Source organism: Nothoprocta perdicaria, unplaced genomic scaffold (assembly GCF_003342845.1).
Source record: "Nothoprocta perdicaria isolate Ctin4 unplaced genomic scaffold, notPer1 scaffold_40, whole genome shotgun sequence".
Lineage (NCBI taxonomy): Eukaryota > Metazoa > Chordata > Aves > Tinamiformes > Tinamidae > Nothoprocta > Nothoprocta perdicaria.
In genome coordinates, this window is record NW_020455644.1 from 4,887,524 (window position 1) to 4,910,688 (window position 23,165).

Here is a 23,165-nt window from a genome sequence, read left to right on the forward strand (position 1 = left end):
CCCATGCTATGGTATTGAAACAAACATATGGTAATACCCGCAAATCATTTTTTGATCCTGCTCATTAAATAGAGCAGCTTCTGAAGTCGTTCTAAATTACTCCCTCATCCCCTCTAGTGCCATTTGGCTGCTGGTAGTTGTGACTGAGGTACCAAATACCAACATTTACCCCACACTGATGGTGAGAGGTGCCTGGCTAGAACGGCTGAAGGTTGGTGAGATAAAACTCCATATGACGTAGCCCTAGCAAGGAAACTTCTCTGAAATGCTTGTAGACAACGTGAGRCTCAAAAGTCAAAGGTCAGTCAGCAGTATCACAGGGGCTAATTTATTCCCTTATCACAGGGATATTTCCCCTATCACATGGGCTAATTTATTCCCTTTGCTTTTGGCACTTTGTGCTGTTCAGATGGAGTTGAYGAGATAACACCAGCTCAGCTTCTCACCCTCTGCATGATGTTGTCTTTATGTCTTTATATTTTGCAATGTGATTGCCACTGCTGCAAAGCATAGAAGAAAATCAAGTGTGTGAAAGAAAATCTTACAGCACTGGCATAGTTTTGTTTGCTGAGCATAATATATTTTGCAGGAAGACCTTAATAATTTATCAGAGAGTAGCATGCAAGGCTCTCTTCTCTGTGAAAATGATGAATTATTATCTAAGGGGATTCCCTTTCTTTAATGCAAGCTGGAAAAGGAAGTCACTTACTGTAAACTGTATTTGGCAGCCTCCCATGATATAATCTAAGAAGGAATGCATCTTGTGAATCTGCAGACAAGAAAGCAAGATATCCAAGTTAAATGTGTATTGCTGAAATACCAACACTTGGAAACAGCCTGAGCAAAATGAAATGCAAGGTGGAGGATGCATTAACAGAAGAAGAAAAAAAAAAAAAAAAACGGACAGAAAGTACCAAAACTACAGCATGGTAAATTCACATCAAAAGTAGAACCAAGCACTACATCTTATCATGGGACATCAGAGGGGAATTTGCTATCAGATTAAGAGGAAGTAGAGTATTTTTCTATATTTAGAGTTAGGAATGTCAAAAGAATTGGAAGGGAAACACGCAGAAGCCCATACAGCAACCCTGTAACTTTACAAGCTCCATACTGCCTATTTCATAGCACAGCAGCAGAGAGAGGACAACAGAAATGAAAGAGGATTTGGGGAGTGTTCATAAAAAAAATTGAGATTCATCTCATTTTTTTTTTCAAGAGGATCGTTTTCTATTGCTCTTCTACCCACGGTTCTGTTTTGATGGCTCCATTTCAAAYCATCACTATTCAATATGACTGAGATCTTAGAAAAGAAAAAGACAAAGAGCAAAATACAGATACCTTGCACTGGTTAAGGATGACAATGCCTGAGTTCTTGTAATTCTTCTTCTTTGCTTTGTACTTGGGATTTATGCATTCCCACTGTACCTGTGGAAAAAGCAGTAAATGCACGAGGGATAATTAATGTACAAATAAAATAATTAAAAAGATTTCCAAGACTGACTAAAGCCCTTCAAATAGTACACACAAAGGAAAATATGAAAACCATAACTATTCTGAGAATCATATTAACAGAAAAAGTCCCAGGACAGACATCTGTCTTCCAAAATGCATATAAAGACACAGCAGTGAGAGAGAGACAGTTACCTAGATTCCTACGTTACCATCTTCCAAGYGTGTAGAGGGGGTATGAAATACTGAGTACCTCTTGAGATCATTTAGGAAAAAGAAAAAGAAAAGCAGGGAACTTAATAACAGTGAAAATATGTGAGGGATCATCCTGATGCATTGTATTAGCAACAAAACTCTCTGTATAGTAACTCCGGTGTTCTGTATTAAGTTGTCATGTTCAGAGAAAATTTTTTCAGAGATGAAAATGATTCCTTAATCCATATTGTTGCCTTTAGATTCTGGAGAGTTGGCAAGAGTTGGTTCTTTGACCACAATAGTACAAAGGAAAAATTAAGACTTCCCCTCAGATGGGCACAGAAAGGTAATTACTGATATATTTAAGAGTTCAAATTTTGAAATGTATCCCCAAAAATAGAAATGAAAAAAAAAGTTCTCAAAATGTGCAGATTAGTTATATTTACAAGTATGCAATTTTACAATCGCAATTTTTATGTCTGTGTTGTGACTGAAATATATTGATTTATTCCCATCAAAACATTTCCCAGAGACTTTCTGGTTTTCACTTCTAATTTTGGGGCTTTCTCTGTTTTCAGGAAGATTGGTAAAGCCGAGGTTTTAGAATCTGAACTCTAATGCCTGCAATAATATTCATGCAGAAGCAAAATACACAGCTGCATGTTCAAGTATCTATTGGTGTTTGCAAACCCAAATTTTTATGTGTAATGTGGTGCTAAGAATATGACTATTTTTTCTTTCAAAGAGATGTTTTCAAGTGCTGGGGAGGAGAAAACATGCAAGTTCTAATGTGATGTTGGGTAACATAAAGAATCCATCTCTGGAAGTAACCAGGATGGCCCGTACAGTAAAAGAAGACTATTTTAATATTCTGAAATGAAAAACATGTTTAAATATAGCAACAATTTATAGTGAGGATTCTCACATACCATTTGTCTGAACAAAGCGCTTAAGCACTTTGCAAAGCACTTTCACCTTACAACCATTATTTGAATGTTTCTGAAATATTTCAGACTTATAGCTTTTTTTTTTCCCCAGGTATCAAAAGGAGAACGAAAAACACATGGCTTTAGGCTGTATGAGATCTTTTCTACGTAGAGAATAAGGAATATTTTCATTGTTGTGTTTCTGCAGACATGTGACAGAGCTGAGAATAAGAGCAAGAAATATCCAAACTGTAGGAAGCACATCTGCTTGCTCTACCAGTTAGCCTACAGCTCTACTATTTGCCTTGTAAAATGAATTTTCCAACTGAGAAGACAAGCAGACACAGGTCCACCYACTCAGGGGAAATCCCCCAAAACCATTTTTCTCTACTCTAGAAAATCAGTCAGGCTTAAAAAACAGTCAAGATTTTCCTAGCAGAGAGAGCTCTACGTGGCAGGATCCAAGGCTGCAATAAGCTCATCTTTGGGACAGTAAGCTGTGAGCAAAGCCAAGCCTTGCCCACTCGCATCTTGGTAGACTGCTGTCCAGCAAGATGCTTTAGCATGCAGTTATCTTCCAAACCTATCGAAACAAAGAAATTGTGCAGTCTCTATACATTAAGAAGAAATTGCAATATAATGAATAGAGAGGAAAAAGTAGGAGTTGAGAGCAGCAGAGAAAATGGTGTATTCCTCCTTTCGACACTGAACTACATGGAGTGAGATCTCACTATTTTCCCCTGAACGTCAAGGTGCATTTACTGAATTTCATCTTCTGTGAACGTGAGCACTTTTCAGTGGGCATGTTTCAACAACAAGGCCTGACCCGTATAAATCCTTACAGTGTGCTCATAATCCCTCTCCCCTGGGGAAGGGATTATGTAAGCCTGATCTACATTTATGTTCACGTAACTGGCTTTTAGGAAAAGTATACATTTTCTGAAGACCAAGGCAATAAAAAAACAATTTTAGGGGAGGAAGCTGTGTGCTCGTGGCCAGTCTGCTCAGCTCGTCTGTGCTAACTGTAAAATTTAAGTGGGAATGTTGATCTGCATTTTGAGATTTATGGATAACAATTCTCAKCAACTATCTAAAGCTTATGAAAATATTCCACACACGGATGACTAACATGTAATGAGCTTACGTAGATAAGAAAGCAAAGGAAAAAGTAGATTAAGGAATCTCCAGAGAGCAGAAAAATAAAAGAACAATTTTGCTGTTAAATCTGTTAGTCTGATAGTATAGGAAAGAGAAAGGGGCAGGGGAAGGGAAAACTCCTTCCCTAGTTCATGTTTGGACTTATAAAGAATTTTGGACTGCTTTACATAAATTTCACAGTTGTCTTTAATTACCTGCCACGATCTAGTTTGAGACTTTGCTTGCACTGTGAGGCTYATTTTTCAGTCTGTTCCCACATTCCACTATTGATTTGGCATCTGACATCATTTCTATTGATACGTTTTTGTCTTTTGAATTAACTTTTAGTTGAGAGGAAACTAATGCAAGAGTCTGCAGTCTGACACTAATGGTAAATGCTGTGAAATCTAAATTGATGATTCTAACAGTCACTTTGCTTTTCTTCCATACGTCTGGCAGTTCTGGGCTATACAGGCTCTTWCCCTGTCAAATACCCCAGTGAATCTGAAACAGAAAGCAACCTGATTTTACTGCCTCCTGTTAATTTAATATAACAGCTGTTACGAATGCTGGTAACGAAACCCCCAAACTCCACTGCTTTGGTGTTCCTTTCATTCTACAAAATCTAAACCAGCATGTGAAAAAATGTGTAAAAGAAACTAATTCCAGCTATTCTTCAGTGAAAGTCAGCAAACTAATGGTGACTCTGGGAAGGTCCTAATCTGTTCTTCTCTGGAATGAGGAGGCCTAAGTCCCTCCATGAGAGCTATCCATCTCTGCAGTAAAGGATGCTGCTTCCCCAAATAGTCTTATCCTTCTCTTACATATTTGCAACTGATACTTAAAGAAAATTAAGGGGAATTCCTTGATCCCTGCCTATGATATGTGTTCTCTCCTAGTCTCTCCTGTTGCCCAACAGACCGTAGTTGGTTGATGGTCATCAGGAGGTGCTGACTATCTTTGATAGAACTATAGCAATGTATTCCAGGGAGCCATGAAGTCTGCCACATAGAGGAAAAAGCAAGCACAAAATTAAGAGGCTTCTCTGTGTCTCCTTAGCAATACAGACAAGGGAGCCAGACCCACATTCTGCTCTTTACACTGGCTCCCTACCCAGCATTTGACACCTAGTTCCAGACTCGCACTCTCAAGACACTCACTGTTTAGATGGTATGTGAAAGAATGCTGAACACCACAGGCTGAAGGAGGCAGTTTTTTTCCTCCAATTAAAAGGAGCAGGAAACAGAAAGTATTCTGGTCTGAGCCTATGAAAAAATCTCTCCTAAGAATTAAGGGCTGCACCTAAGCTATCCATCTCCTCACTCATGTAYAAACCCATTTCTCTGAGATGGCCTTTATTATTAAAAATACCTAGCAACACATACACCTGAGTACAAACTACCCTCTTCCTCCTCTGCTATTCCCTCCAAGTTTATCAAATTGCTTGTATTCAAAGCAAACACTCTGCTGTACCTACTTTCTCTCTGCAGAGAAGAAAAACCTAAAAAAAAAAACCAAAAAAAGGATAAATGCTAAATATCACCCTATGTTACACAAGGGATGTTAGACAGATTTACGTGCATAAAGATGGCTTTATGGGGTTTGTAGTTAGCGGCATMTATTCCCTTTAACAGTAACTGTTACTTCTGGAAAAAAGACCAAAAGGAAAAAGAGAGCCAATGAGAGTGACAGAGGAAGGGGGAATGGGAATGAGAAGGGAAATTGTTCTCCAGGGGCCAGCCAGGAAGAGCAGYAGCATGGTCTCACACAAGCACCCTCCTGTGCAGTAGGTGATCCCCCAGAACACTTTTTCCATAGTAACTACATAATTTTCATCAGGATCTGCTCAAATTCCCTACAGCTTGTTCCTGCCTGTTGTGCTATTAGCACCAACAAAAGCAGGATTTTGCTGGGTACAAATGCTGACTGGTTGTAGAGCTTTGTGCATGCATATTTTGGGGCAACACTTAACAGCTTTTAAATGACTGTTACCCACTGTGTTATTCAGTAAATCTAGTCCTATAGAACAAACTAGAAGCTACTAAACAGGGATTAGCAAAGGGGAGGGATGAGAAGGGGTGACTGCCACTAGAAGCCATAGCTTTCTATGAGAATCTGCTGTAAAAACAGGGGCTTGTGCAGCTGCAAGCCCATAGACTAACTGCACAAGAAAAATAATGAGAGAGAAACAAGGGGGAGAAATCCTGCCACAATTGATTGGGATTACAGAGGTGCAAGGTTGTGCACTTGAAAACAAAAAGCAGATTGTAGTGACACAAGAAAAAGACAGTCTGCGGAATTGCAACCTGCAGGCCCTTGGCAATGCAAGGGGCCGGGCACTTTGGGCACCACGCAACATCGAAACACTTGTGGATGGCAGCGCAGGGTGGACCTGTACGGACTGCAACAAGAACTGGCACATGACTGCATGAACCTCTTATGCCTGCGACAGAATAACCATCCTTTGCTCTAGCTGGAGATGAAAACAGCACACTGCTTCTCCATCAGAATGAAGAATATACAATTTGTCCTTCTCAGACATTTCTGGTACTCTAGACTGTCTCTTACCTTGCCCAAAAAGCGTTCTGTGTGGGAAGGATTGAGATGCTCTTTTAAAGAARTTTGCACATGGAATGGTATACACACTCTTTACTATTCTCACACAGTCCTGTTACCAGAGACAGACATTTATTTAGAAGACTGGGGTACTGCTACAGCATTGGCCTTGTTAATGCTATTCACTCTGTTAATGCTAGTCAATCTGTTAATCTTTTGAGATGGCGTTTATATACACTCAAATTCAGTTTGGATTTAGTTTTAATAGGCACCAGTTCAAGAGAGGGCTGCAAAAAGTAACCATAAATAAATAAATAAATAAATAGAAGCCCAAAACATTGCTGGTGGGTCCTGATCCTCTGACTTGACTCTGAGAGAGCAAAACAAGTTTTTACTTTACGATCAGACGTGTTCAGAATTGATTTATGATGGGTTAGTATATGACTGACATATATATCAGGAAATTCTTAAACACATGAGCAGCATATGTAAACAGTAGTTTCCAAATAAGTGGCAGATATGTAGCAGAATCATAGAATTGCCTAGGGAACAGCCAGACTGCTTAGTATTTATTAAAAACTTTTTTACTCTTTGTTAGTTTTCCATTATAAATAGAACCTTAATGTAAAGTCCAAACAAAGTTTATTAGGAATTTCTGTTTGATTTTCAGATCGCCATGAAGCAGTGACTACAAATTATCAGCAAATCAGAAAGCCAACAGTTTTAACTTTCCCTCAGAAAAATTATCAAAACTAATGCCTTTGGGATTAAATAATAATAGCAAATGACAGTTTCTAGAATTAGATATGCCAAATGATTTATCATATGCAATAATTGCTATCAACTTCAATTTGCAAAGATCAGACTGACATAAAGAAGTGAAATTATTAATGAGGTAGCAATTCCATTTTCCCTTAGGACTGTAATTCATGAGACACTTAAGAAGTCAATTGATTTCATCATGACTGGTTCAGGTAGAGCTGGCAGCAGTGAATACAGCACAGCAGACCTGGAGAGAGGTGGAGAACGACCCTCACCCAATAAAGGGCTTTTGGCCAACAGGGGAATGTGGACAGGGCCTGTCCTGGCAGTGCAGTGCAGGGCTGCAGAGAAACTGCGTGATCAGGCTCAAAGAAAATGAGTATTAGCAGAAGGGAATGTCTGCAGGATGTGAACTAGAAAGAGACTGCTATGTGGAAGGGCAGGAAGAGCTGTGATTTGCATTTGCAGAGTATCTTGTCCAGGTAACAGTCAAACATGTATGAGAAATCAACAGATCAAGCAACCTTCCAAAGAACAATCAAGCAATATCACTAGCACTATTACCTACAGGTCCCATGAAGGCTGCTCTGCCATACAGGCATGCTGAGATGCTCTCTGTGGTTTTCACCTACCTGTCTCCCTTCCATAGCTCCTCGCATTTCCTTGAATGTTGAGCTAAACTCTCCAATGAAGTCATGCTTGCCATTGGAATCCCAGTCCCACACTATGCACTGGGGAGGGAAAGCAGAAAAGAACAGAGGGAAACATTTTTTCTTCAGATAACAAACGTTCTGTTGAAAAATATTACAGGCGATATTATGATAAGCATACAGTGGAATGCTTTATCTAGAAGGAAATCAGAAGAGATTCAAAAAAACCCATTCTTGTTAAGATGAAAATGAAATGACAAGTGGAATCTCAACACAGTTACTCTAGCAGCTGTGTGCAGTGGTGCTGGCTGATGAAAGTAAGTTCAYGGCACTTAGAAAGAAATATTTCATGGACTGCATCTTTTACACAGGTGCAAAAAAAATTAAATGGTCTATATTTGTACGTTCATTCTCAAATGCTGTCCCGAGCGAGAGTAAATTACCTCTCTAAAGTGCTTTAAAAATATCATTTAATTTTCAGCATATTATTTGTAGTAGACAAACACTATTGCTCTCATTTTTTGAGTCAATGAGGGTGAGGAAATAGTTACAGAGATCATTTTCTGAAATGGTTTTAAATTTGCACATATCGGTGTTTGGTGGCTGTATCTCGGCTGTTTTCCACTGTGGAGCAACAGTGACTATTCAATCCAGTTCCCACTGGAAGTCATTCACAAAATATGCATAAATGTGAATATCTCTATGAGTTTAATGGTGTGAATTTTATTTACATATATTGCTAAATAAAATCCAGCTAATCAAGACTAAAGCACATAGCAAAAACTACAAGTTTGCTAACTATTACTTTTAAAACTGACCCAAAGACAACAAAGTGGTTTACAACCTTAAAGAACAGAATCCTAGACTCAACCTCACAGTCTCACTGGCTGAAGTTCACGTATACTGACAGAATCAGGAAACCTGTCCTGAAAACATCCAGCTAAAAACCATTTCTGCTGGTTTTTTTTTTTCTGCTTTCTTTTTTTGTTGTTCTTGTTGTTAAAGCAGAAATGCCTCAACATCTCCAGTGTCATGAGGAGCATGCTGATACTTGCCTATCAAATGGCTTCAAGGGAAACTTTCTCTCCTGTCCGAGGACCAGATTCTGGTAGGTCTGGGCCTGGGTGTGGGGTGAAGGACTGGGCCAGTGGGAGAGGTGGAGATGCTGCCTGCTGAGAAAGGCAGGAGTGACAAACAGCCCAGGGCAATGGGGTGATTGTAGTGGACTACCAGGCTCAGCACCTCTAACCCAGTCCTCATGGCCAGACAACACAGGAGAACAAGTGAAGTTTGTTCCCCAGGCAGTTCTCRTGCTCAAGTCATTGAAGTTGGCTTGGTCCAAAGGGATACTTCRAATTCACACAGATGGAACTGCAAATCACTGGATTGAGTGGATGTTAAGTGTTAAATTTTTCTAGGAAAGGACTCTACTGAAACAGACTTCCATGTCCACTGCGTACAGTTTCTAACCAGCCTTTTAATATGACTCTACTTAGATTCTTTCACATTAATTCTACCAGAGGTGATAAACATATGAATAATTCAGCCAAAGTTACTTCCTGAACACTCTAACCAATCTCTTTTTATTTGACTAGCAAAACTGGTTTGCAAATTACTTACTTTGCAGGTAAGAGAAAAGAATCAATAGCAAGCTTGAGGTATGTGCAAAATAATCAAATTATATGAGTAGAATAAAAAGGATAAAAAGGATAAAAAAAACAAGAGAAAGATTAGCTTACAAGAATTTTAATGCACTACAAGTAAGATCTTACACAAAGTCTCCCATTACAGATTCACACCATCTAACATCCTCCTATAACAGCAGTAGGTCAATAAATGGCCTCTTCTTCACAAGATGTTTGTCAATGAAAGGTACATTGACTTCAAGCACAGCTTGGGAGTCATTTGATCGTTACATCTGAGCCAGCTTCCCGAATAGATCATGCTACTGAGTGCCAGGGAGCCTCAGCTGCCTTTGCAGAAGGAACAGAGGTGGTGATTTTACCAAGTTCATGCACAGGACTCCTCTGGCAGCAGGCCACCACATACTTTATCATTTAAGTTCCTTTTTTCATCATGCCTTTAGCTTTCTTTTGAACTTTCAACACTGTTCCACTCAGCCTCAGGAAAGGCCTTGGTCTGATGCAAGGAGAATTTCCCTGATACACACTGTGGATGTACAGCAGCACTACAACAGACAGTGCATAGGGGAAGAGCACAAGCACATTCCTCATTGCTGCAGGCATTAATCATTTGAAATAGTTCAGTGGCCAGGCACATCCCAGTTCTTGAGCACTCTCTTATTTTTCCATCTTATCATCTGGAATTTTGCTTTTCTTCAATTAAAAAAAATTCTTCAATTAAAAAATTAAACCACAAAAGAAGAATTCTTACCTCAGATCTAGATCATATTATCCAAACTCAAATATTTTAAAATTTAATTTCTTTGACTTGATTTGAGACAAGAACTTCTCTCAGTTCTCCAATAGTCTCAATATGAGATGTCTCAGAAATATCTCAGAAAGTCTCAATATACAGCCCAGACTGCATTTTCACTGATCAATATTCCCATGCTTTTTATGACAAAGTAACTCTTGGTCCTCACCATTCTCTTTATTTTTGTCTTATGAAATATAATAGAGAAAAATCATCACATGGAGGGGCAAATACCACCTAATGTGAGTGCATGTTTGTTCACAGGCACACACGGATACTGATAATATTTTCCCTACATTTCATGGAAATGTTTTAAGTGGCTGGTCTCCATAAGGATTTCACAGGGAGATATTTATTTTATACATCATGCCCTAGCAGAGAAATAATGGAGAGTCTTGTAACTTAGCCTGATAATTTATGAACCAGTCCAAAACATGCTGTGAAGACTGGTTGTTAATAGACTGGCAGCAAGTCCTACAACTAAATCCTATCTGGAGGCAGCTGAAAGCCAGACCATACAAATGTGCTTCTTGAAAATAATTCATGTTTCCTTCAGCCAGTCAGACATTGCAGCTTGTGGTACGTACAAGGGCAGCAAAAACTAGACAGCTGTGCTTACACACAGAGGCTGATGGAGCAAAGTGTATGTGTGATTCATCCCGGTACTACCTGGCCACCTACCTGGAGAGGCAAAGAGCTGGATGACCCAGCTCATCATGTAGGACCTTAGCTAAAGCATATTGCAGATTTGGGATGAAAAGGGACTGGCCTGGATGGGAGAGAAGGCCAAATCCATGGTTCCCTCTCCAGCTGCTCTGTGCTAGCTGGGAAGCCTGTGCCCCGCAGCAGCCGAGGAAGCCCTTTGAAGAGGAGCATCCTAGTCTGACCTTGCCCTGATGCAGGTGAGGTCCTAGCTCAGGTAYTGTATGAAAAACAACCATTTTTGTGTTTTGTATGAAGAACAACAATTTTTGTGTGTGCTGATACTTTGACAGCTATACCCTGAGGCTCAATAATGAGCTGAAAGGATAATAGCTTTTAAGAAAGAGAATTATCCTTAGTCAGAAACTGCAGGCATTTGAGAGACACAGTTTAGGGCAACAGCACTGAACAGGAATGGCTAAATTCTGATCAGAAACTACCTTGGATAACTTTTTCCTTGCATTTCTGCAGAACAAGTTGTTTTTTGACTAGGCAGGAAGCAGAGTGCTCATTTTTGCACCTGAATGTAATAAATTACAACCCTGCCAGTTTTAACAGATTTKGGCTCTTTAGCTCTAAACTAAAACAACCTCACAGTGATTTTTAGGTAAGGATTCACATGACACTAACTCCCTCTCCAAGAACCAAAGGTGGGTACAATGTGGCAAAAAGCTACAAACAGAAATTCTCTTTTGGTTCAATCTCTGAGATTCATATCAACAATAAAAACAGAGTTTGAAAAAGCAAAACATAGATTTACTTCATTAATAATAATGATTAAAAGTTACTTCCTTATCAAAGTAACTTCTTTGAACAGTCTGTCTGTCATCTCAGTTATCATTACTTGATAATGAAGTTAAGCTCCTCCCTGGAGTATAGATACCCACTTACCATACTGCAAAGCAGTTCTTTTCATAGGAAAGCCTTTATCCTTTACCTAGCCCTTMTCCTCACTTGGTTACGAGAAAAGCTATGCAAAACTTCATCACAAAAGCTAAGGCACATAATGTTATCCTGTTTCTGTATTTATAATGATCCAAAGCCAAATTATACACTAATGCAAATCACAATCCTGGATTACGTGTCGCAGAATAACTACACTAGAACTTGGTCTTTYCTGCTTTACAAGCAATTCTTCATGCAGAAGCTTTTTCAAACAAGCTGGTTATCTTTCCATTTTCTCTTTTCAGTAGTTGGACTTCTTGCAAAAATATAATTTTTTTTTTTGTGGATCTTTTCAGATTTCCTCTGGAGCTGGGCTTGTGTAAGAATAGAGTGAAACAGCTGAAATGAACTGTTATTTCTTGTGCATCTCTATCTGGCTGATATAAAGCCTTCTCCAGAGTACTGTGGAGGAAAAAAAAAATGAACCATTTTACTCAGAAAAGCTATCTCCATTTTTCAGAACTACTCAAAAAAAGAAAAAAAAAAAAAAAAAAGAAAAAGGCAATATATCAGCACACACCAGCCTGGCGTATGATCTGGCCCTTAAGAGATAGATGAAATCCTGTCTCTGTTACAGGCAATGAGATTTTTACCACTTCACCATCTGCCAGGATTCCATCAATACCTTTGAGCCTCCCATACAGGGACGGTGGGAATTGATATGTTAAAAGTTCATGGGGTTGTATTGGATTCAGATCCTTTGCCTACAGATACAGAGGGAGCCTTGAGACAGCGATCACTGATGGATCTCTCTTGGTTAACAGACTAGTGATTCAGCATTCCCTTTGATATGCTGCAGTAAGTACAGCACCCAAGACAATTAAAACACAAAGAAAAACAATCTTCACAGGGATCTAAGAACACAAGAAGTTTGATTTTAAAATTATCTGCTTGGGAGAGAAGAGGAGGGATAGGCAATTCCTAGTCAGTTTTGTAAAACAGCTGCAGGTTCTCTGATTCCAGATCATAGTAAGCAGTCATGTTTTATTGATRGCTGGGATACAATACCAGCCAAAGACTATTTCCCTTCTTGTCAAATGAAAAGAGAAACCATGTGCAGAACCATCATCACTAATGCAGCCTCCCTACCCCACTGCTGGAGACATGAGCACATCTTCACTAGCTCAGCAGTGTTGTGTCTTCCTGACAGCTCATAGYAGTAAGAACCAGCAGGGACATTACCAAGACAATTACTTGAAATTGTGGCTTCCTGATTGCTATTATTTGTATTACTAGGGTGACTAGGAGTCTCAGTCATGGATCTTTCACTCCGCTCAGTTTTGATAAATGTATCTTTGAGATACTCTCCTGAAACAGGGAAATATGCAGTACCAGGTAGTATCATTTTGGGCACAACTTACTATAGGATTTTCCATGACTTTGTAGGTGGCATCTACTTTGCAGCCACAGTTACATTTATGCAGAAAAGAATTTAGTTTATATAAACACAAAACACAGTTGCTGATCAAGTTCAATGTGTTTGTGAATGCCTGATTTTGCTGATGCACTGGCCTAAAACAGATGCCTGTGTAGTTATAAAGTATTACCTATAAACTTATTAGAAATTAGACTCTGTCTTTGTTAAGGGCAAAGAATTCTATGTTAATTACAACATTTTTGTTTTCTATTTTCTCATCCCAAATGCCCCTAACAACATAACATGAAACAAGGAAAGGGATTAGTTTTAAGTATCCTGTTGGTATTCATAAAGATTGTCTAACAGATGAGACAGGATAAGACACTTTAAAACCAACTATGTAGTGGGGACATTCTAGCTGAATCAACCGGATTCCAGCTTTTCAGCCTATGTTTTTGCTTTTTTAGTAGTCTACCACATAATGCATAGCTTATATATGTATTATATAAGCATATATAATATGCATGCAAACAAAAGCATCTTTTCAAACATTGTCCCAAAGTTTCTTTTTTGTTTCATCAAAAGGATTATTGTCTCGCACAGATTTCTCCCTGAGAAAACTCCTCCTAATTTTCCCCTCCTAATTTACAATCTGATCTGTCCCTATGCAGAGGGATATCTCTCATAAAACTCTTGTGATGAATCAGTGTATTGTCACACTGGTGCCTCTCCTCGTTATCAACAGGTATCTGAGATTTGCACTTTCTGATCAGAGAACAAAGCACATTAGACCAGGCTCTGCTTATCAGCAGCCCTGCCTGAGGAACCTACTGGAGAAGCTGCAGACACAGCAGTGAAACTCAGCATAACTCATGGGATAACTCGTAATCAAAGAGCTCTTGGCCAGACAGGACTCTATCCAGTTCTCACTGTTCACTCTCAGTCCCTAGAAAAAGCTCAAGGTGGCTTTAGCTTGCACTCTGAAAGTCAGCAGATAAAAATCCACCAGCGCTTTATACCTAGAATGGAAAAGGAAGACAACGATACTTGGCAGACAGAGTGTAAAATGCTCTTCCCTCCTAGAGCAGCATGAATTTGTCCCCAAACACCACTTGAAATAATGACAAGTGTTTCTACAAAGTGACTGATTACAATGTTCTTTCTGTTGTCAGTCAGTGGGAGAGTTAATTACACATCTCTCCTGGATATCTTTTCAACGGAATGAACTGTTAAACAGCACAGGCCCTGAACTGGTCACTCTATTTGGTGGATAATACCGCAGTATATAATAATAATAACAACAACACAGTATTTATAATACCTCAGTGGAGCTGGATCTTCCCAACTTTAGGTAATTTATAAAACCAAGACTGGCAGGGGTTTTGTCATGGATATTTTTTTTGTAAAAAAAAAAGTGGAATGAAGAAATTCCAAACATTCATAGAAACAATATTTCCAAAATATGCTTCATTCAGAAAATCAAGGATTGAAATATTTAGATTTCTAGATCAGAGACAAAGCATTTTGAATATATAAAATGGCATAACTCAAACATCTGAAATCAGATTAGAGGTTAAGATTAAAATTACCATTCAGTTCAGGGTAAAGGACTGAGAGAACAAAGGTCAAAATATTCCTCTCACATGAACATCCATGATTTTTAAACCCATCCTTGTGAAACTTCTACTAAATTCTGCATGTTACAGCATTGCTACATCATTACTCTATGTGAATAATCTCATTTCCTATTATCTTTTCTTTCTTTTTACATCTGAGTTTCAGTTASTGTCTTGAAACATTATATTGGTTCAAGGAGAACCCTTCATATATCTCCTCTCAATTATTACACAGATTACGTATTTTAAAAGACATATTTAAAAACAAAAACAAACAGAACAAAACCAGTAGATCTCCTTTAGCACAACTCTGCAGTCAGCCTTCAGGCCTGAATCTTATCTCCTATGTTGTATTTACTGTTGCATTCATCTGCTGTGAAGAYCCTGAGAGTATCTCTGTGAAAAATCTAAGTCATTGCCCTCCTGCAAGCTCTTGAAGCGCTGTAACATCAAAGATTTCCAGTAAGAGTTAAATTAAGATCATGACACAGTGTCTGGATCTTTCAGGAAGATTATACACCACCAAAATACCAGATCTTGTCCTGTTTCTTGGAAGCTTATGAGTAAATTAAAAATGTGAAACAGACATTAGAACTGTTGATATATAACATATCTTCTATACTGCTCTTCAGATCTACATTTTGCACACATATATTAATCTACTTTTTTTTTTATTATTCTTTAGTTGTGTTTCTACACAGTCTTTAACAGATTACATTAAACACCTGCCTAAATCTACACAGATTTCCATTGTGCCACCATTCTCTATTTCTTTCCCTACTGCAGCCATTCAAGTGTGTTACAAATGCTTCCTATAATAGGAAGTAGCTAYTCAGTGTTTCCTTGGTTTATCTCTCTTTTTCTAACAAGGAAAACATTTTGGAATTTATACACTGTCTAAATCAACAGTAAAAGTTAGATACTAATATTGTTTAATATTCATATTATTATTTTTTTCTCTGGTCCTTGAGCATGGGAATAGGATGTTACGTGCAGGTAGACTCATAAGGAACTCAGTTACATATATTGGAACTAAAATGAAGAATCTGGTGGTTTTCTATGAGGGGAACAATATTTCTAGGTGACAAATCGTTTGGTGCCCACAGATGCCCCAGAAAGGAGTACAGGCCAAACGGGGAGTGTGACAACTTTTTGCCAAATGCRCAAAGCACAGCATGAGCAAACAGCAATTTATTTGATTAATCTCCTACTTTTGAAATGTCTATTATCAGATGAAGACTTTCTTGAAATGATACATTTTGAAGAGTTTCTGTGATTATCCTGTGTCTCACTTGTGATCAATTTGTTGTGACTAAGCAAAGGTTCAAAATTTGGTATCTATCAATCTCAACCAAATTCTGACATATTCACAACACAGCAAACAGGGAGTCCAAAGTGCCCCGCCTCASTGATGAGAAGACCAACCATCAAGATTTTCAGAAGGAACAACCCATTCAAATTCAGTTTCTTGGCATGTTTTTGAATGATAAAAAAATACCATGTTGTTTGTGCCACACTTACCATTAAGATTTCTCTGCTGAATTGCTGAATTTTTAACACTAACCTAGCAATTTTGAAAATGTTACAGTAGTCAACCACATCCCACTGGTAAAGCAAGCAATTAAAGGTTATAACCCAATGGAGAAACTCAAGAATGGCTATAGTAAGTGGTGTATAAATGAGGAGGGAAGGATGCCTTCAACCAATTGCATAATGCCAAGACTTTGCCAGGGGATCCTAGCAGAAAGATGCTGAGTCAGCAGGCCTGTGGCTTGGACTGATGTTGGGATTTGGGCAAGCCCTCAGCTGAAGGGACTGCAGGGCGAATTTCCCAGTACAGGGTGCAGACTTCAATTCTGCTTGGGATTGAAGCTTGCTGTAAAGAAAAAAAAACTGCTGCACCTTTTAAGTACTGCTGCTGCACTCGAAAAATGCCAAATTATTTCTTCAAAGAACAAGAGAGCTGACCCCATTTACCGGCCTAATTCCAGCAAAGGCAATTAAATTTCTACCATCTCAACAACGCCTGCAGTTCAGAGCGTTTATTCACGTCTCCCTGCCTGAACTGCCACGAGCTTTRGGAGCTGGGGAGGAGCTGCCCCTGGCCACCTCAAGGGTGGCTGCCCACCAGCAGCAGCTGACAMCTGCTTCGTCTCTAAGACTTTGCAATTATTGTAGCCAAAGCAGGTAAGAACTGAGACCTTCTTGCTTTTCTACTGTTAGCTCTTATCGGCTGAAGAAAATCCAAGTCTAGACCCTTTTGCTCTTACAGATGACCATGTTGTTCGGAGGCACTTAAAATACTTAATATCTGCTGCAAGCAGTGCAGAAGCAAGAAAGAAAAACATTTGATGCATATTCCCATTTGCTGTCTCCTTCTCTGCACTTCAAACAAACCCTCGGGGCATAAAGGCGCTACTGAGATTAGAAGAAAGAAAATGGCTGATTGCCTGTGAACTTTCCTTAAAATAAAAATCACACCTTTCAGAACGACCTGTTAGCRAGTTAATATTATTCACTAACACACCCTTTGTCAGGCTGAAGAACGCTGCAGAAAAATATATAATACTGGAAATACTGCATAATATATAAAACTTGAAAATAGATTTGTAGAAAAGCTCTCTCTGGCTTTAGAGAGAGCTTCAGATAGGGTTCAGATCTTTTGAAAACAGAAAGAAACGCAGTGTTTTTGAAAAAGGAGCTAGCCCTTTAATGCCAAATTTCCGAAAAGTGAGGTCTATGTTTGCAGTTCAACTAAATGATAGGAAGTAACGGTAGTTAGATATCTAAGTATCTTCTCTGAATATGCAATCAGGTACTTAGATTGCATAAATGACCATAATTATGCCACAGATAAGACACTTGGTTAAAACTGAGCTCATAATTCATTCCCTTATGTCAACATTTTGTCAGATTAATGCAATTTCCTTTGTGTTTAGGAAAATGATGTAGGTGTGGACATTCTTTCATTACTCTGGTAGGTGAATTACAAAACTATCATTAAAATAATTACCAATGGAWGAAGCAGGGGAATCAAACATTTAATTCAATGTAATTATAACTGCTGTTCCCTCTTAATGTTGRTGATTTATCTCACTAAGATAAAAGGAAATAAGGACACTTAAGTAAAACAAGTGCCTGTATCAATAGACAAAGAAACAGGAACCTATCCATAGAAGAATATTCAGGCAGAATAAAATGATTAATCTAACTCGCCAGTTGACAGTCTCTGAAGACTATTATGAAATCTAAGCAATAAAAAAAAATCTAAGTAATAAATACTAATTACATCCTGTCTAACAACCACAACTGGAACTAATAATATCTATGAATATCTTCTCTATTTAATCATGTTTCTTCTCCCAGGTTCCCAAACCCTGTCTGCACATTTATTTGCACATTTTCTCTGTTTAGGTTGCCACTGCTTAGAGATATATTTTCTAATATTTATGTAAAGTACCACCAAACTAATGTACTGTATCATTAACAATAGTGACAAGAAGAGAAAGAGAAGGAAGAAAAAGCATTGAAAAACATGTTGAATCCCACATATTAAATAATAATAATAATAATAATATATTCCTAGTAGAATATTCTGTATTTAGGCATCTTATTAATCTTTTGGCATAGGAAAACAGGTTTTTCTATATAAATTAGAAGGAAAAAAAGCTCTAGAAGGACTAGAACATCAAAAAAGAAAATCCTGAACTGGTTACACATTCCATATTACCCTGTTAGTAAAAAATAAAAGATAAAAAAATCCTTCTCAAGTTCAAACACAGTTTAACCAGGGTGCAGGTTTCCTTATTTGTGATGTGTGCACAGGGACTGTCATCTGCAGCCAGGTGATTTAGCAGTTTCCAGTACCCTTGGTGAGCTGCAGAGGATAATGTCATTGAGCCTTCTCAGATGCTCCTGACAAGTCACCAACCCAAAGATTTTGGCTTCACTGATTTAATTTTCAAGGAAATGAGTGAGAAAAATGAAGGTCTTATTCTCGTAACTAAAAGAAAGCAGCTCCTCTTACAAATGACTTCTACAAATGACTCGCTATGCCAWTACCCTTCCCGTTCCTGTGTTCAATGGGTTTATTACTGTGAGCCACACTATGTGAAACCACTTGTATAAGGATCTGGACTGCAGGTGGCACCATTATGTCATTATGAAACGAGACAACATTATTCCTCAGACTAGTAAATCTAGGAGGCAGCATGAAGGAGTCTAACCTACTTAGCGAAGTACATTATACATTATGAATATAAAGCATGCAATCTAATAGGAGTAGTATACAGAAAAAAAAAACTCTTTCTTAGGCAAAGATTAGGAGATATCATCTGATACAAAGTCAATGTTAGCTGGAGTAAAAGATAAGCCTATATCTGTTACACCAGCTGCAAATCTGCCCCACTGACCTTCAATGCCAATTGGATATGGCCCCCAGAATAAAATATCCAAGAAAAAGAAAAATCCTGCCACCATAGTAACATAAAGTTTCTGTCTTGAAAACAGCTGGTTAGAAGTAGAGCAGATGTGACCTCTCCACAGTGCGTTAAATTTGGCTATAGATGTTGATGAAATGAAGAGCAAATTTAATGATGAAAAATCAAGCTGTGACATTTTCAGGAGTGTTGCTGTGGTTTGGGAATGTCATACCGCTTATGAAGTATTGATGAACCTGTACAATTATTACCTTCCCATTTTACAGAAAGAGTAAGCAATGAACCAGGAATATATCCTGAATACAACTATCCTCCTCCTCAACTCTGACCCAACTCCTGCATGTTCAAATAACAAGAGCTTTGTGATRAAGCTGACAGGAAAAGGATTTTGGCTTCATACCATCCTTTAACAGAATTGCTTGGAAAAAGGGAACTTTAACACCGTACATTTCATTTTGTGCTAGGAAGCATATGTTAGACCTATGTCTATATCTAAACCACGCAAAAAGTGCCCTAACCCTGGCAGCCCTTCAATGAGCACAGACCTCTCTCCACCTTCCCTTGCACACGCAGAAAAGTTTCCAGTTTGTTGTGCCTCTGTTGTGTGCAGATACACTGACTCTCAGATGACCTCCAGCTTCTGCAGAACATTCGAAAGCGGCACCTCTTGATATCACGACAAACAGCACGAAATGTGCGGAGCTCAGAACAGCACTCGCTCCCCGTGGGCGTGCAGCAGCACCTCCGCAGTTTGCTCCACTGTCTTCCAATTTTGTGCAGTATCATCAGGAGCATTTTTATAAGTCAGTAGCAGCTGTCAGTCTCCCTAAAAGCTAGCCCTCACCTAGCTAGTCTGATCAGTTATTCCAGAGCTTTATAAAGTCTCCCAGGGAGACCTCCTTTTGACATAGTAGAAATGTTGCTGCTGAACAGTCAGCCAGCTGGCAGTCACAGTATTAAGGTCAGGCTGATCAGTTAGTGTGTCTCCAAGTGAAAAGATGATATACAGGTATGGTATGCAAGATGATATTCTTGAGAATCTCTCAAGAAATATAAAGAGAATTGATAGGTAGCATTTTATATGAATGGGCCTGAGAGTATTCAAGCCAATTAGAAACCTCACAGTATTCCAGAAAATATTATACAGGACAGAAACTTCTCCTACGTTCGTCACAGATTTTGCTTTCCAACTGCCCATACRGCAGTGATAGGCCTAATTCTAGAAGAATATAAAGAATTAGCATGGTCCATAATGGACCCTCAATAACTGAAACAGGATCTCTAACTGAAAGTGGATTGCTCATTTTGATGTTATAATTTCATTTCAAGCAATGCACAGGCTGAAATAAAACACCAAATCTACAGAAAGAGGTCAGTTCGTGAACTGTAACTAAGTGCTCAGCATCTCAGTGCTGCACTTGGCTGGAGAATACATGTACAAAATGCTTCATAYTCTGAAATTATCTCTAGGTACCCGAGCACAGGATGAAGTGTCTGGAACTCTTACAATAATGTGGGGCCAGAGGTTAACTTCTGTGCCTTTGTTCACTCATCTTAGAAAAAAAGGAGGTAACTACTTAAGCTGGCTGAGTATCTTCTACAGATCTGCTGATGAAGACATCTCCAAGAAAGAGCAGTTTTCTCTTTAAAGGGAATCTTTTTATTAAGCATTACTAGCTTGTCATGATATACTCCTATTCCCTTCAGCAGTCAGTGAACAGTCTGGCCATCCTGTGTATCTCTAAGATTCTGCTTTTTAAATAAAAAAAAAACCCTTTTCTAATGAGAGCGTTGAGGCAAATATTTGCCTCTCCCAGGAAGCCTTTTCAGGATTTGAGAAACTTCTCTGTACTCTAACAGGACAAACCTAAGAGGGCTCATGTTTCTCTTAGGTCCTGAGTAAGGGAATAGAAAACAGTATTTCTGCCCCGTACTTCAGACACTGTTTCCTGTACCTTCCCCTTCTGCTATTTTGCACACTTTTCAGTGATCACCTTGATCCACCAAGAGAGGAGCGATTCTAGGYTTCTGCTCAGTGCCTCTCTCTCATTCTTCTCTGTTGGAGCTGCTTCACTTTGCATAAATCTTTAAGTATTTATTAAGGCGAGGTTTTGAACCTGGTTTCTCACATCGCAGGAGAGCATTTAAATACTGTATGATAGTCTTTCTCTTGTGCACTCCCTCTGGTCCAATTATGAAATGTGGATCTGCCTGAACAGGAGGAATTGGGAGAAATTGGCTCTCAATTAGCCAATGTGCAAATGAYTTGTATTCAATTGGGTTTCCTACACTTCAGCCAGCTCTTCTTGACCATTGGTTGATGTGCTGCTAATTTCTCTCCCTTTTTCTTTCTCTCACTCTCACCAAAAATTCTAACCTTGCCTAAAATACTTCTCCAAGAAATAGGTTAATTTGCACACATTTTCAGATATGAACCATCTAAGAAATACATCTGTTTACAGCTAACGGCACTGCTGTTGTGCCAGTGCTCCCTGTTTCTAAGCCTGATTCTAACACTATCAACTGTGTGATCTCAAACAAATGGTTTATGGACAGATTAGCATTYGTCCTACTCATCAGCACCAGGAAAAAATGAATTTAGGGTGCAGAATTCCTCCCCCAAGTTGCTTCTGCAACATTGTTCTTACACTAAACTAGAGATGTTCTGCCAATTATCTTAAACTTTATAACATTTTTTAAGCTTGGTATCTCGGAATCCTGTGAATGTATCAACATGCACACACATATATAAACCTTTATTTTTATAGCTATGGGAAAAAGGTTGAAAACATGAGTGCCAACAGAAGGTAAGCAATAATTTTGCAAAATATCATGCCTTTGATTCAGAGTTGTGTGACCTTCTGAGATCTTATTCATTCTTTTGAACAATGGTGCATCTGAGTAATGTCACAGTCTAGTCTCCCATTTGCCTAGATGTCTCCAGAATGGTTTTATTAATTACTTCATATCATAAATATACAGAATAATTCATTGTAAAGTATTTGAAAATCCCTGAAGGAAATGATCTGAATAAATAAATGATCAGAATATTAAAGCTATTAGGTAACTGTGTTAAGGAGCAATACATTAGTTCCACATATTAAAACTGTGAAATAAATATATTTAATAAATGCACTAAAAAGCTACAAATAGAATGGTTCCTTTATGTGAATATGACGCTGTATGAGTCGACTACACACTCACATAAAAACGGCCATAAAATTAGCATGGCATACCAGTCAAAGCTCAGAAAATCAAATGGAGCTAATAGAAGCATCTTTTTGGTGCTCACAGTTTGTTAGAAGATGCTGTGTTTCAGGAGAAGTAAAAATTACTACAGGAATTAGCCAAAGGTAACAATTAATCACCTCCGGCCATAAGCAAAGATGTTTGTCTTTTAAAACAAATAGTTAATTTTGCAGTTAGTTTAGCACAGAGGAGGCTTGCATGGTAATTTAACAGACAAAAAAAAAGTGAAGATACAGAAATAACTTCACAAGCCAATTTTTTTCATCAGTGACTTGTGATTTTGACTCCTCCAGCTTAAGACCCGTCAAGATATTTTCAGAAAGTGCTGAGAAATTGAAAAATTGAATCTTTTAGAGTGCTCAGATTAGGCACATGAAAACATACATATTTTTTAATCCTACCCAAAAATCTCCAGTGTTTTTTTGTTACAAGTATTCAAACCATATCATGATCAAAATCACATGGTTTCACTTTACTTCCTGTTTAGGGACAGCGCTAGGAATTAAAGATATCTTTCATACTTCTTCTGTGTTACATATTAATCTGAGGAAAATATTGTCAATGAGGTTACCCGAATTCAAATCGTTAAGGTCACTTGTGGTCTAAATTATTCTATAATTTAATAATCATCTAGGATATCTCAATCTAAAAAATAAGCAAAAGGTCATATAATTACTCTTATTTTTTTTTCCTGGGGATAACTATCAAAATTTAGGGAGGTTTGTTATCCAATGACTCAGTAC

The 23,165-nt window shown here is 38.4% G+C and overlaps 1 protein-coding gene across 1 annotated transcript in view; it reads right to left on the minus strand.

The window, feature by feature from the left end:
• LOC112952624 (copine-4) overlaps window positions 1-23,165 on the minus strand; it is a 93,316-nt gene that overhangs the window by 37,059 nt on the left and 33,092 nt on the right. The window contains exons 6-8 of the mRNA XM_026045516.1: window positions 7,661-7,759; window positions 1,342-1,428; window positions 710-769 (exon numbers count right to left, since the gene is read on the minus strand). Of these exons, the coding sequence (XP_025901301.1) occupies window positions 710-769; window positions 1,342-1,428; window positions 7,661-7,759 (246 nt within the window). The remainder of the gene's footprint in view (window positions 1-709; window positions 770-1,341; window positions 1,429-7,660; window positions 7,760-23,165) is intronic.